General features: G+C 36.8%; 1 protein-coding gene across 1 annotated transcript in view; it reads left to right on the top strand.

Annotated features, from left to right (window-relative positions):
- ANO3 (anoctamin 3) overlaps positions 1–7,772 on the top strand; it is a 128,720-nt gene extending 120,948 nt beyond the window's left edge. Inside the window, exons 21-24 of the mRNA XM_024214868.2 lie at positions 91–238; positions 5,749–5,829; positions 6,892–6,997; positions 7,590–7,772. Of these exons, the coding sequence (XP_024070636.2) occupies positions 91–238; positions 5,749–5,829; positions 6,892–6,997; positions 7,590–7,772 (518 nt within the window). The remainder of the gene's footprint in view (positions 1–90; positions 239–5,748; positions 5,830–6,891; positions 6,998–7,589) is intronic.
- The last annotated feature ends 7,942 nt before the right edge of the window (positions 7,773–15,714 follow it).

Raw genomic sequence — 15,714 nt, 5'->3', positions numbered from 1 at the left:
TTTGGCACAATGATTGTGTTTCTCAGTAAACAAGAAAAATAGTATAAAAAGAATGTTCTTGTTCTATCAATTGATTCTTCTTTCTCTTAGGTATCTGGTATGGAATCCTTGAAGGAATTGGAGTCCTGGCTGTCATCACTAATGCATTTGTTATTGCAATTACTTCTGACTATATCCCACGTTTTGTCTATGCATACAAATATGGCCCTTGTACAGATGAAGGATACAGACAGGAAAAGTAATTCAGACGTTTTCTATATATACTTCCCCCCCCACACACATTAACTTTATACTAAACTTGATACTAAACTGCTCAAGGTAGTTAAGACCAAAGCAGACTGTGAAGAACTTCAAAAAGATCTCACAAAACTAAGTGATTGGACAACAAAATGGCAAATTAAATTTAATGTGGATAAATGTAAAGTAATGCACATTGGAAAAAATAACCCCAACTATACATTTTATTATTTTTATAATGGAGATATCCTATCTCCTAGAACTGGAAGGGACCTTGAAAAGTCATTGAGTCAGCCCCCTGCCTTCACTAGCAGGACCAAGTACTGATTTTGCCCCAGATCCATAAGTGGTCCCCTCAAGCATTGAACTCCCAACCCTGGGTTTAGCAGGCCAATGATCAAACCACTGAGCTATCCCTCCCCCCTACAGACAATATGATGGGGGGCTAATTTAGCTACAACTAATCAGGAAAAAGATCTTGGCGTCATCGTGGATTGTTCTCTGACGACATCCATTCAGTGTGCAGCGGCAGTCAAAAAAGCAAACAGGATATTAAGAATCATTAAAAAGGGGATAGAGAATAAGACGGAGAATATCTTTTTGCCCTTATATAAATCCATGGTACGCCCACGTCTTGAATACTGTGTACAGATGTGATCTCCTCATCTCAAAAAAGATGTACTGGCATTAGAAAAGGTTCAGAGAAGGGCAACTAAAATGATTAGGGGTTTGGAACAGGTCCCATATGAGTGATGTAGAGAAAGTAAAATCATGAGTGATGTGGAGAAAGTAAATAAGGAAAAGTTATTTACTTGTTCCCATAATATAAGAACTGGGGGCCACCAAATGAAATTAATGGGCAGCAGGTTTAAAACAAATAAAAGGAAGTTCTTCTTCACCCAGCGCTCAGTCAACTTGTGGAACTCCTTGCCTGAGGAGGTTGTGAAGGCTAGGACTATAACAGGGTTTAAAAGAGAACTGGATAAATTCATGGAGGTTAAGTCCATTAATGGCTATTAGCCAGGATGGGTAAGGAATGGTGTCCCTAGCCTCTGTTTGTCAGAGGGTGGGAGATGGATGGCAGGAGAGAGATCACTTGATCATTACCTGTTAGGTGCCCCAGAGGGAGTGAACCTGCATTGGCCACTGTCGGTAGACAGGATAGTGGGCTAGATGGAGCTTTGGTCTGACCCAGTACGGCCACTCTTATGTTCTTATGTTATGTTCTTATCTTGCTCTGGAAGTGATATTTTCCCCCATTGTCCTTCCTGCATTCTGTACATTGGATCAGTAGTATTTTGTCCTTTATAGTTACACAAACCTGGCTGTATCACATAATTTCCTAAGCAACTTCCACAGAGATGTCTACTTAAAATAAAATCACGATTTTCTTTTCAAAATCCCTTCACCACAGTGAAATAAGGTGACTGGTTTAAACATCAACAGAGGAGACGAATGGGACAAATGAGACATGCACATAGGCTCATGTAAAATTTAAGTATGTAGCAACAAGAATTGGTATCTGTAGTGTGTGTTAGCACTTTGGCCATTCAACATTTAATTTGTACAATTAATTATAGCAGAGGAGGAAATATGAAATAAACAAATGAATGCTAATTACAAAAGTTATAGTCCTGGATTTTTCAAGTGCTTTTGATCATCATGTCAGAAGAAGACCGTTCATAACCCTAACATGGAAATTATTCAGACAAACTGCTGAGATAAGGGTAAAATTGTATTTCACATGGGGGAGAAGTTCTTGAAAACTTTTTGTCTTTAAAGTTGTTTTCTTTCTCAAATAAATAAACATGATGAAGAGTTACATAGAGTACTAAGAACTGCAATCAGTGCTTTGTAAAGTATGTCTGTATGATGGAAAAAGTTAGAAGTCCTATAACTGTTTTTTACATATAGCCCTAATTTTCGAGAGTGACTGGTGATTTGGGGTGTCTCAGTTTTGAGGTGCTGAAATTGAGACATCTTAAAGGGGGCAGGTGCTCAACTTTTGAGCTGTGTCAGCTCAAGCACCAAGATAATGAGGCACCCAAAATCACCATTCTAGAAAATTTAGACTTTAACTTTTCATTTTGGTGGGGTGTGGTTTACTTGTAGATACAAAGTATTACAAGGTCATAGAAATGTTGGGCTGGAAGGGACCTCAAAAGTCAACAAATCCAGCCCCCTGTGTGGTGGCAGGACCAAGTAAGCCTAGACCATCCCTTATAGGTGTTTGTCCAACCTGCTCTTAAATACCTCAAATGATGGGGATTCCACAACCTCCCTTGGAAGTATCCGGAGCTTAAGTACCCTGATAGTTAGAAAGTTTTTTCCTACTATCTAACCTAAATCTCCTTTGCTGAAGATTAAGCCCATTACTTTTTGTCCTGGAGACATGGAGAACAAATGATCATTGTCCTCTTAACATGTTTGAAGATTATCAGTTTTCCCCCTCATCCTTCTTTTATCAAGACTAAACAGGCCCAGTTTTTTTTTAACCTTTCCACATAGGTCAGGTTTTCTAAACCTTTTGTCATTTTTGTTGCTCTCCTCTAGCTTCCCTCCAATTTGTCCACATCTTTCTTTAAGTGTGGCACGCAGAATTGGACACAGTAATGCAGCTGAGGCCTCATTAGTGCCAAGTAGAGCAGGACAGTTACCACCCATCTCTTAGATAAAGCACTCCTGTTAATATACCCCAGAATGATATCAGCCTTTTTTCAGAACTGCATCACGTTGTTGACTCAGTGTCAATTTGTGATCCACTATGGCCCACAGATCATTGTCAGCAGTACTACCATTTAACCAGTTATTCCCCATTTTGTAGTTGTCCATTTGATTTTTCCTTCCTAATTGTAGTACTTTGCACTTATCTTTATTGAATTTCATCCTGTTGATTTCAGGACAATTCTCCAGTTTGTCAAGTCCCTTTTGGATTCTAATCCTGTGCTCCAAAGTGCTTCCAACCCCTCCCAGATTGGTGTCATCTGTGAATTTTATAGGCATATTTTCCAGTCTGCTACTGAAGTCATTAATGAAAATATTGAATAGTACTGGATCCAGGACTCTCACCTGTGGGGACCTCACTAGACACTCCCTCCCAGTTTGACATAGCAGATGGGAACAGTGGTCCACTTGTTCCAATATCTTGTCTTGAGACAGGCCAATCCCAGATACTTCAGAGGAAGGTGCTAGGACTCCATATTGGAATAATTTGCCTTATGCCCTTAGGCAGTTAGTGGCTGGCTTATGCCCTGAAGCAGGATGTCTTTATAACCCTGACAAATGTTTATCCTACCTAACGTAACTGTGGTTATTCTTATTTTTCACATAAATGTCTAATTTGCTTCATTTTGGCCTTGTGATAATGAGTTCTGCAGGTTAATGAGGATGGTGATTATTATCTTGTAGCTGTGAGTGCCACAAGTTAATTACATATCTATGTTCAGTAGTGAAGCATTATTCTATTCAGCTTTACTGTGAAATAAAGGGACCAGCATGACATGATTTTTGATTTGTTTGGCTGCTCATCAGAGTGGGTCATGTTGAGATAGCCAGCCAAAAATAAGCCCAGGATAATGAGCACAGTCACAGCAGTAATATTTTTGCTACTGGAATTAATTCTTCAACATTCAGGTTTTAATCTTTGGGGAGGGTTGTTTGGTCCCATCCATCACACAGGACAAAAATAGAAGGGTGAAATTTGAAATGAAAAAGTTGTCTTTTTCACTGATCAGAGTTCATTTTGATAAAATTGGTTCAGCATTTAAGTGCTCATTAAAAGTAATGACCAGCTAGAAAATTGTTTATCTTTGTTTACTGTTCATGGCTGGTACCTCACAATTTCTAAAATGTGAGCTGACAGCATGTTTTATTGTGCTTTGGCTTGAAAGCTATGCATTCAATGGGGGGGGGTACATTAAAACTAACTTTGTAAATATATTTCATTATTTTATTATGTTTCCTTACTTTATAGTTTTATTTGTGATTTTAAAAGATGTTGTCATTGATGCAATAAATACCCCCTTGTTCCTGGGAGATGACTTTATTTTAACTTTGTTCTGTTCCTTATAGTTTCCTCTTGCCCGGTTTCTTGGGTTTTCACCAACTCTTGTATGGTCATCATTTCCCTCCTCCTTGTCAATGTCCCCTTTGGCCTTTTTCATCACTGGTGGGGGGTGGAGTTCAGGAGGCATTGGATAGGATAGATTCTGGCCTCACTAGATTTGATAAATAATCCTCATAAATTGTTGTTGCATTGGATGTTGCTGCTACTGCTGATGCTGGCCCACTTAGGGGAGATGAAAGCTTATCAGGGAAGGCACTATGTTTATACTCCTCCCTTCGGCATGCCACTTAATATGCACTTATTTTTGTCACATAAAGTCACAAAACCATTCAATTCACAGTGAATTCAGTTGGAGCCTTAACATAGTCTTCAGTGGGAACTGGGCCATGCTTCATGATAGCAAGCTGCTCAGTAAAATTATGCTGTGGCTCTTTCTCATTAACTCCCCTACACCACTGTGCAGTAGGAGGAGACAAAAGGCATTGTTTTTTAACATGCTTCTTTTCAGAGAACCAAATTGTGATTTTCTGTGAGAATGACGATGGACTTCCAGTTTAAAAGAAAACTAACAAGATGATTTTGGGTACATATGTTGCAGTATCTTAGAAAAGTAGGGTGTTGCTACCATTCCTTTTAAAGACCTTTTTAATAGCTCAGATTAAAGGCTGCTAATTTTTCTTGTTCTTCTGCATCTTTTCTTAAATCCTCCTTGCCTTTCAGGAGGCACTTCTAAACCAAAACTGATTTAAGTAGCAAGGATAGATTTTCTGAGGAAGAATAGATAGCTCATAATTTTTTTCAGGGACATATGGAACCTTTCACCTCTAGGGTCATCAGTCTGTATGTAGTTCCTGTCAGTAATGACCAAAAATTGTTGCCATGAGATGGCTCTTTGCTATCTGTGAAAAGCAGTTTGGTGCTCTCCATTTTGTTCTGAGTGGGTAAAAGTCCAGATCATAAAAGTCACCATCACATTGGCCCTATTTGGCTCCATTATTGGCAGAATCTGCAATGAGACTGAACTGCATTTATTCTCTTTACAGGAGGTCCCTTCAGGTTCAGGTATTTTGGCAGGACATTGTGAAGAACCTTACTTTGCTACTGAATGTGCTGTATGTGTTCATTGGATAAATAGTGAAAATCAGCATCCAACTCCTTTTGAATGCACAAAATTCATTTAAAAAAAATTTGTGTGAGGGTTTATCCCTGAAACATCCATTGACTTTATGGCACTCTTTCAGCTAAAAACCTAGACACTAAATAATAATAATAATAATTAATAATAAAAATAATAAAAAATAATAATCAAAATATTTGAAAGGCATACCATAATCCTTGACATGCATTGGTGATGGTGGGAGATCTGTGAAACATGTTTTGCATGCACAATCTATGATACAGTTGCTCTTTGCAGAAAATATTGAGATTGTGTCTTTTCCTTCCAGATGTTTAAAGGGATATGTCAACAGTAGTTTATCAGTATTTGATCTGAATGAGCTTGGTATGGGATACTCAGGATACTGCAGGTATGTGTTAAAAGCGCAACTTGTTTCATCTCTATATTGAGATGCTCCTTGTTCTTTGAGAATATTTGATTCTAATGGAAATTGACATCTATAACTCCAGGGTTTAAGTTACTGTCAGAAAACAGTTTCTTTTATTATTTTTGTTTATTAGTATTTCCTTTATAAGTTTGTTTGATATAGAGGTTTCACCCCTCTGTGGGGAGGCCGTGCGGCCTAGTGGATAGAGCACTGAACTGGGAGTCAGGAGACAAGACCTCAGTTCTGTTCCTGGCTCTTTCACTGGCCTGCTGCGTGAGCTTGGGCAAGTCATCTCAAGTGTCTATGATTCAGTTTCTCCATCTGTAAAATGGGGGTACCTCTTTTTATAAAGCACCTGGAGATTGCAGATGAAAAGTGCTATATTAAGAGCACAGCAGTATTATTATGCTTCTGGTTTAAAACCAGCACAGGATTTGCTCCCAGTGGGAGTAGGCAGAGTGAGTACAGGGTATGCAGCAGAGACCCACAATGCAGGCCGAAGAGAACTTTTTCCTTTAATTTATCAAAGCTGTGCAAAGTGTTTGCAACAAAACTCATACAAGTGAAACACGTCTAGTTTCAGGTTTACTAGAAATTGACACTTAGCTGAGGCTGGCTGAGACATTCCAGAAGTAAATCAAATGAACCTAGGCCTACTTAGGAAGAGATTCACTTGAACTTGAAACTCAAAGTGAATCTGGAGGGTTCTGCTGTATCAAAGCAAAAGAAAATGCTTGTCTGACCCCCTTTTGAAATGAAACCACTATGTTAAGCTCAGCCCTGTTCAGTACTCACATGCACTTCGAATCATTTTCCTCCCTTTTTTATTGAATTGCTACTGAAGCATGTTTATAGTTATCATACGTCCTTAAACATTTGTATTTAGAATGGATAATTTCCATTCCTTTATTCCTCATTCTCCGGTCATATTCTAACCCCACATATCATTTTGGTGATTCTTCGTTCCAGCACCTCTGTAATGATCGAATCCACATGTTATTTCAGGAGTATTCTTACCAAAGGACATTTTTCTTTGTGTTACAGATATCGAGACTACAGAGCGCCACCCTGGAGTTCAGCTCCTTACGAGTTCACCTTGCAGTTCTGGCATGTCCTAGCTGCACGGCTGGCTTTCATTATAGTATTTGAGGTTAGTCATGGATTAGGAGAGAAATGATACTACTTTTGCTGTTCCACCTGTGTAAAGGTCTAAATCAGATATCCTACAATGGGCCCAAAATCAAAGTACTGGTTAGTATCATAAACTAGGTGATTACACCTTATGCTCTATGGAGAGACAACGAAGAGCCAGATATATTAGAAAATGCCAGTACTGGTCAACTGCCTCATGCTGGGAAACTGTGTTGAGAAAGTTTGCACAAATTCTACAGATTGTTTCTAGAGCCTCATTTCCTCTGTCCAAACTCATCTGGCATGTAGATGTCAGTCAAATCTTCGTGAAGCTATAGAAAAAAAAACGGAATGAGTCTTGAATGTACATTAAGCTAAGTTAGGTTAATTGGAACTTAGGTTTGTTTTTAGGAAGTTTGTTCCTGTTATACTGTACTGCATTGCTTATATGAGGGGTTGCTTTAGAAACATCTTGCATTACATTTTTTTTATTTACATCACGTGTCAAATCCTGGTCCCACTTTTGCCATTGACTTCTATGGCACCAGAATTTGGTCCTAAACAGAACACTTCAGCATCTTTGAACAAATTATTTCTGTTCTTATTTTCAGCACCTTGTTTTTGGAATAAAGTCTTTCATTGCCTACCTGATCCCAGACATGCCCAAAGACTTGTGTGACAGAATGAGAAGAGAGAAATACTTGGTCCAGGAAATGATGTATGAGGCTGAACTAGAGCATTTGCAGAGAGAGCGGAAAAAGAATGGGAAACAGTATCACCACGAATGGCCTTAGTTGATACCGTATAGCAGCAAAAACATTCCATGAAAATTGACTAGTGCAGGTCTCAAATGAAGGTAGATCTGGCAATGAGGAGCAGTGTGTATATATGCTGCTATTGGAAAATATATTAGCAGGCTTTGCTGGGTCCTGGAAAATACATGCTTCCAATGAAGAAAATGAATAGCCATATCTGTCACTGGTCCATGGTCAATACCAGGAGTTGCTATCAGTTCATTAGAAAGTGTAATGAGGGGTTGAGCGCTTGGATGCATCAGTAAAGCAAGTTGCAATGAACTTTCATGCTATTCATCAAGTCATCAACAGCATAATGAAAATAAATACATTGCCTGTAAAACTTTCATATTAAGGGCATGACTAAAAATCAAGTTATATATCATCTGCTACTTCTAAAGCTTTTGATTGTTCAATTGAAGTTGTAATGCCTATGAAAAAAAAAGTATGATTAATTGTTGCCTTTGTGGCCATAAATTGATGTTAATGATCCTTCAAGCTTACTGTTTGTCAGGTTTGTTCTAGTCTCTTGGTGAGATTGCAGATGTGATCCTGATCTAAACAGGGGACACAAGGCTGTTCGATATATACTATGCAGTTCAAGGTTTGCACATCACTTCTCATCCATCTGTCTTTATAGATAAAGCCAAAAAATTCTAAATTCAAAGAAAAATCAGTTCCATTGAAAGAATACATCAATGCATTGCCCATGTTGCAACTATATTTGAAAAGAAATGTGACTATTTGAATTGTCTTGCCATTTTTATATGCAAAAAGGCCATCTCCACATACTTCCAGGCTAAATGAAGAATCATTTCCATGCTAAATGTAGCATGCAGATGAATGTGTCAATATTATTTTGTTTATCTACCTAGATAGTGATTCTATGACTTCATAAAACGTTGACTTGAAATTTCTATTGCAGTGCAAATAATTTACTCATGTATATATAGTTAACTTTACAGTATGCAAGCTACTGTCATTTATGCAGATATATATCAAATATACAGTATAACATCATGACTTGCTTGTTCAGGGAAAGAGAAGCAGAGTACTGTATAGCACCACTCTGTCTATTCCAGTAATGTGCATTCCTTATCTTGGGCTAAATACATCAAAGCATGGAAAAAATATGTATATTACTGTTAGGATTAGATTTTTTCTGCTTTTATGCCGCCTTGGGGTAATATTTTTTTCAAAATCAGCAGAAAAAGTAAATGTTCTCACAGAGAATTGAACTTCAGTTTTCACATCCATACAGGAAACTGCATTGTCAGTTCTGGTTAGAGTCATGAAATTGTCTTCATTTTTAATATTTCATAATACGGGAGAAATGAAGTACTAAACTAAAACAAGTGTATAGGATTCACTTATGGAAAAGGGGGGAACTAAATCGTCCTGTTTCTCATTTGTACAGTTTTTAAAAATGGTTTATTTCTATCAGATGAAAAGAATTAAAAGAAAAAAAATCAAAGATAATTTGCTTCAGTTTTAAGACTCATGTTAGGATGCAACAAAGCACAGAAACTATAGCAAAGATAAATTCTAACGTCAGTCTTAAGGATAAAGCTGCAGTGAAATCACTTGTTGGCTGCAGACAATGAGAGGAATTGAAGTTTTCCTTCTCAGAATACCTTATTTAGGTAACAAGTATAACTCCACTGTTTACCTGCACAAATCCAAAATGCATCTTATTTTATTATTTCAATGCCAATAAAAGAGGAAATTTTTTTAATAGGAATATTATGCTAATGTACCTTTCTGTGGGTCTGATCCAAAGCCCATTAAAGGAAATGGCAAAACTTCTGCTATCTTCATTGGGCCCTACATCTGACCCTCACTGAAGTTTAGTGAGAAAATCCAGCTTTTTATGACCAGATAAGAAAACTGCCTGGGTTTCCACAATTTGGCACCAATGGGGATCTAATCAAAGTTTATTAGCCAAAAATTCCACAGCACTAGCTCTGTAGAACTCTGTAGAATGGTTCTATTCAAGAGGAAGGGTTTCCATTATACTCTGTTTACACTGTATTCTCGGTGTCACATGATTCTTAATAAGAAATTCTTAATGTGCTTTTGTCTTGTGCTTAAGACATCTGTATTGTCTGGTTTAATGTATTAACTCCCCAGCTTTATAGCATCCTAGTTTAGTTTTATCCATTAACTAGTATAGGGTCACAAATGATGTGTCTTTTAATGTTTTAACAAAATGCCTTGGCTGGAACAAGGCAGAAGGACTGGTATAAATTTAGCCAAAAATTTATGATTAATATTTCTACATGTGGTTTTTGTTTTTTTGGCCTGAGGATATTTTCACATATCAATGTATAGCTGGAAGAATTCCAATTGGGCATTAAAAATAAAGAAATAAGAAAGGAAATGTTTTTTGTAATAAAGTATGGTCTTAGATTTGGAGATGTACAGCAGTCTTCTATAATGACTTTCAATGTTGAAATATAGAAGTACGTTAGATAGGAATATATAAATTTGACATTGTTCAGTTAATTTAAAGTGCTGGGAAAGCACAAGAACTTCTGGAGAAATAGTGTGTGTTTTTGTTCCTTTGTTTCTATAGCGTATCAACAATATCTAAAGGCATTGCCTCTATATAGGAATTTGTTTTAGCTGAGAACCTTTCTGCTAGATTTCATTTAGTGTGGTGTTTGCACAAAATACAAATTATCTTACAAAGATATAAGGCACACTCTGTCCTCAGGAATTATGTATTACATGAATGCTGATTAACCTACATTTTCATATTCTAGATATTTCTTTCCAAATAAATGACCAGTATAAATGACTTGTGCATGCAGGCTTCATTTATGAAGTCTCCAAAGCTGCAGAGCTTCAAAACGTAGCATCTGTGCAAAAATGCTTTAGATCATTCCCGATCTAGTTTATAATAACTTTGTTCTATGCATGCACCTTAAGAGAGACCGCATGAGCAGGTACAGTACAGCTTTTTAAATATTACAGATCCTAGTCACTAGTACAAAATGTCTTAACTATTCCTATCTGAACTCAGTGTCTTGATACAATCAAAAAGGAATCTTCATTCCAGAAATTAAAAAAAACCCATCAATTTAGCATTCATCTTTTTCATCAACTTAGATTTTAAATTTGTCCTAATGTGTGAGATCAGAAATCTGGTGGTTGAGAAAAAAAAAAACAATTATCCAAACAGAGCTTGATTCAAAGAATTCTGTTGCATCATCCTCACTAGTATTTACTTTCTGCCACTGAAAGTGAATAGATCAATATATAGATTAACAGCTCAGTATTCATACTTGGGCCCTGACTGGAATTTCTAAAGTCGAAGTTTGGACTCTTAGTACAACAGTACTGTGTAAATGTACACTAGGGAACTTTTAGTGCATGCCATTAGTGTCTTCATGGGCCAATTAGTGTGCAACCATGGCATGCTTTGGAATTCACACCCCCCTAGTGCTCATGGCTGTGCCATGTAAACAAGCTTCCGATTGGCACTTGGAATGTAAATGCCCACCAAAGGATAATACACACACTGCTGGATTGGGGCATCTTTTTAAGGTGTTTTAAAGATGAAAACTAGTCCCCAACATGTGTATTTTTTCCCTAAAACTCTCCTCACACGACTCTTACATAAAGATTTTGTAGGGAAATTTGAGAATACCTTTTTAGGCTGATCTCAAAAACAACAAGCCTAAAGTTTCCATGCAGATAATATACCATAATTGTTTTTCTTTAGAAATATGTTATTTCATTTTTACATAATAAGCACATCAAGTGAACTATTACTGTGAATTGCACATGTGCAAGAGCAGTGATTCTCAAACTATGTTCTGTGGACCATCAAAGATACATAGGACCCAGTGTGGATTTCAAGAGGTAGATCCATAAAAGGATCCCTCCTATGAAATAGTCTACAAAAATTAAAAATCGCTTGGGAATCACAGCTTTAAAGTAGGTGTTGGTTTTGCCATTTGCATTTTATAATATTTGTTCCTATGGGTTAGCTCATTCTAAATAAAAAAACAAAATAATTTGAGATCTACAGTAGTCTGCTTTGAGGGATTTTCTTACTGTGACTTACTCTCCTGTAAATTGCAAACGCTGACACTGACTCAGAGAATTTGTGGGATGACTAAAACCATTGTCATTTACCTGTGATTGCTTGTGCTTTTTTATGGACTTAGTTCATCTGCTGGATTGTGCCATGATATGGTTCATTCCACATCAATTAACATAGGCATGTTAACAAGAGTTATTTCCTTTTTTGCTTCATTTGAAATCCCCCTTCTTCATTTTAAAAATCATATGGCTACTATGATATAGATAACTGCATTTTAGCATAAATACTCACTAAAATAAGTGTAAACAAACTCTTTTTAACATTTAGTGGGCAACAAGTTTATAAAGAAAATTCATTTTACTTAAGTAGCTACATATGAAAAGAAAAAAGTTATAGAAAGATAAAACTAAATAAACTTTCATGTGCAAGGCGTGATATAAAGATGGAAATAACTGAGAAGTGCAAAGTAGTTTAGGGATAAGTTCACTTAACATTCCTAATAAAAGCAATCTTCTGTCCAACAGGAAATTTTTCCTGTTTTGTAATTTTCACAAAAGACTGAAGATGATCACTCAGGACAAATGTATGGAAATTGAACATGCAACCATGTTTGTGTTTTTACATAATATTGCAGCTGAGACTAAAACTCACAGGAAATTTGGTATGTAGACAGACTGTTATACAGGGCAAAAATCAAAGAAATTATTAAGCCTGTCACAGCACACCCACGCGTGGCTTACTGTACTAATACAGCTAAAGGGTAACATTTTCAAAACCTCTTAAGTCTCTTATGAACGTACGCCCCATTGAAAATCACTTATACAGTTAGTCCAAACTCTTTATCTCCTCCTGTACTGTATCCATATTGGTAAAATTATATATTTTACGGTGGTAGAATGTAACAATCCAACATTGTAAAAAATCCACTTAGGAACAGATGCAGTATGGTCCTGATCCAATGCTTATTAAAGTCAATGTAAAGACTCCCATTGACTCCACTTGGCTTTGGATCAGGTCCTATATTGGTTGTAATCAAGAATAAGAGGGTTGCAGTTAAGTTGCTGTAGTAGTTTTCATGCTTCATTTCCTTTTCTTTTGGGGTTTATTACTCATTCTGGCCAAACTCTGTGCTTAATTTAAAGGCAACTGGATGGGCGAGGGGATGGGTGATGAGACAAAGTCTTTCATTTTTAGATCACAATTAGATCCTAGCAGGTGGGTCAACTGATACCTTCTCAGGCCTGGTCTACACTACGACTTTAATTCGGATTTAGCTGCGTTAATCCGAATTAATCCTTAACCCGTCCACACAACGGAGCCAGTTACTTCGAATTAAAGGGCGCTTAAAATCGATTTCTGTACTCCACCCCGACGAGCGGAGTAGCACCAAAATCAATTTTGTAAATTCGAATTAGGGGTAGTGTGGCCGCACACCACCGAATTAATGTGGTTAAAATTAATGGGGTAGTGTGGCCGCACACCACCGAATTAATGTGGTTAAAAACCGAATTAATGTGCTTAGTGTGGTCACGCACAATCGAATTTATACAATCTGTTTCCAAATTCGAATTATCTAAATTCGAATTAATCTCGTAGTGTAGACGTACCCTCAGTTACTTACGTGGCCTGAGTCCTGTTTCCAATGAACAATTGTCTACATCACAAAAATTCCACCAGAACTGACTCTCTGGTTGGCATTCTCAGTAGCAAGGTCGAAGTTAGGGAATGTGCACAGATACTTCTTCCAGGTCAGAGTGCACTTTGACAGAGTAGTGTGAGGAAGCACGCACTGCTGCTGTATCTTCGTTTTCCAGAACTGTCCATCCAGCACCTTTGAAAATCACTAAATTCCCACGTATGTTCTCAAAATACTGAAATCTCGAGATCCTATGTCCTTCTCTATTGTATAATATTAACATATATAACTTGACTTAATTGAGATCATTTTGAAACCATCAGCACAGGGTTTGTATTGATAGTGTTGGCCTCATCTTTACACCGTAATGTTATATGCTGCCACCTTGTATTGGCATGGTTTAGCATCACCATGACAGCACAACTTCATTGTGATTGTACAACTAGGGAGTGCATACAAATCACTTTGCTGTTCCTTATAGAGGTAAATTTTTAATGCAGCATGGTGATTTAGCCATGAAATGTTAATTATTCCTATAGCTGAATATCTGTGCACTGCATTAAAAAATGTACCCTTTAATGTCTCCATTGGCTTGCACTAACTTTTTTGCCATAGCCTTTGTTATGTAATATATTCTGCATAGACTTGCATTGATATTGCCAGGAATTTGTGATTAGGATGCTAATAGTTGAGAAATTAGCATTAAACCCAATGCATTTTAATCACTGAGAACATGGCAGTTGCTCTGCCCACCCCATCCTACTCCCCTAAAAAATAAAAGAATCTGATCATCTTTTTATTTTGTGTTCCATTTAGATGACTCAGAATCTTGTATTTGTACAGTCTGCCAAATTGTTTATTCTAATTTCTATATAGGTTAGTAACACTAAAATTTCAATTGTTTGAAAAGAATTGTGTGTAAAAATGTTACTAAATAACAAAGTTAAATCATTTTTACTCTAATAATAGTCCTGGCTGACTTGCAATATCATGATCATAGGAGATTTCTAAATATATTTGTGTATATATTTGAAATTTATGTAATATTTAAATACAACTTGGTTTCTAAGTAAAGAATTAGGAAAAAAAATTCCTCTATTTTTTCTATTTACAAGTCCAAACTTTGTAAGTAATATTTAAAATGAGATTGCAATACTTACCAGAAAATGTTTGAGAATAATTGACTCAAGTACTACATACTAAAAGTCTCTGTGGCCTGTTAATTGTTGATTTCCTTTTGTGTTTAAAATTACTTTTTATGACCCTATGAATATCCTCAAACTTTAAGAATTCACACAGGAAAAAACAGTTTTATGTCACACAAAGGAAAAGGCTTTTTTTTTTTTCTTGGAAAGTGATTGATCTGATTAACTGTTGTATGACACTTTTGGCATAAATTTGTCCTTGAGATGCTGTTTACTTTATCAAGGTTTACATGTACAAATTCAACTACTTATTGTATCATACACATTTGAATATTGCATTTTTCAGTAATAAACTTGGATATCTTTAAAGCAGATGTGGAACTTCTTTTTCACAAACATTGAAAGTTTTAGTAAAACACACACACACTCTTTACACTAATGTATTTCTGGTAAACTATGTCCTCTACATAGTTGTAGTCCACCTCAACTCAAGGAGTCACCACAACATATATACACCATGTTAATGAGAGACACCACACTGTTGTGAATTTATTCTATATGAATCATTGAATTGGAAATGCTATCTTACTTTTGGTGGGTGTACCCACTTCAATGCAGTATCAAGTCACTGGGATGATGAGCCCATTAGGGATGCAATGAAAGATATTCCCAAGAATGTCTGACAGAGAGCTACTGGATTTTTTGTTTAAAATGGTTAACCATGATCACCATCTAGACCCCTTCTCAACCAGGTAAAAATGAAACTTTAATAGAAAAAAGTGGTGATAGGGCTGAAGTCTTGAGTCATCACTTTCTGCACCTCCCCTCCTCCGACCCACCGTGTGAATGTAAGATTTTCCTCTATACTAATCTCTTATGGCCAAATCTTGGTCACAACTAAGTCTGTAGCAAAACTTCTACTGAATAGAACAGGTCCATGTGTTTACACAGATGCAAGTTCAGGAAAACACTTAAATATGTGCACATATGTCATCCCATTGACTCATAAACTTTAAGGTCAGATGGGCCATCATGATCATCTAGTCTGACCTCCTGCACATTGTAGGCCACAGAACCTCACCCCCCTCTCCTGTAATAGATCCCTAACCT

The sequence above is a fragment of the Terrapene carolina genome, unplaced genomic scaffold (assembly GCF_002925995.2).
Source record: "Terrapene carolina triunguis isolate 2854851 unplaced genomic scaffold, T_m_triunguis-2.0 Scaffold96, whole genome shotgun sequence".
NCBI lineage: Eukaryota > Metazoa > Chordata > Testudines > Emydidae > Terrapene > Terrapene triunguis.
This window is presented reverse-complemented; position numbering and strand designations above follow the sequence as displayed.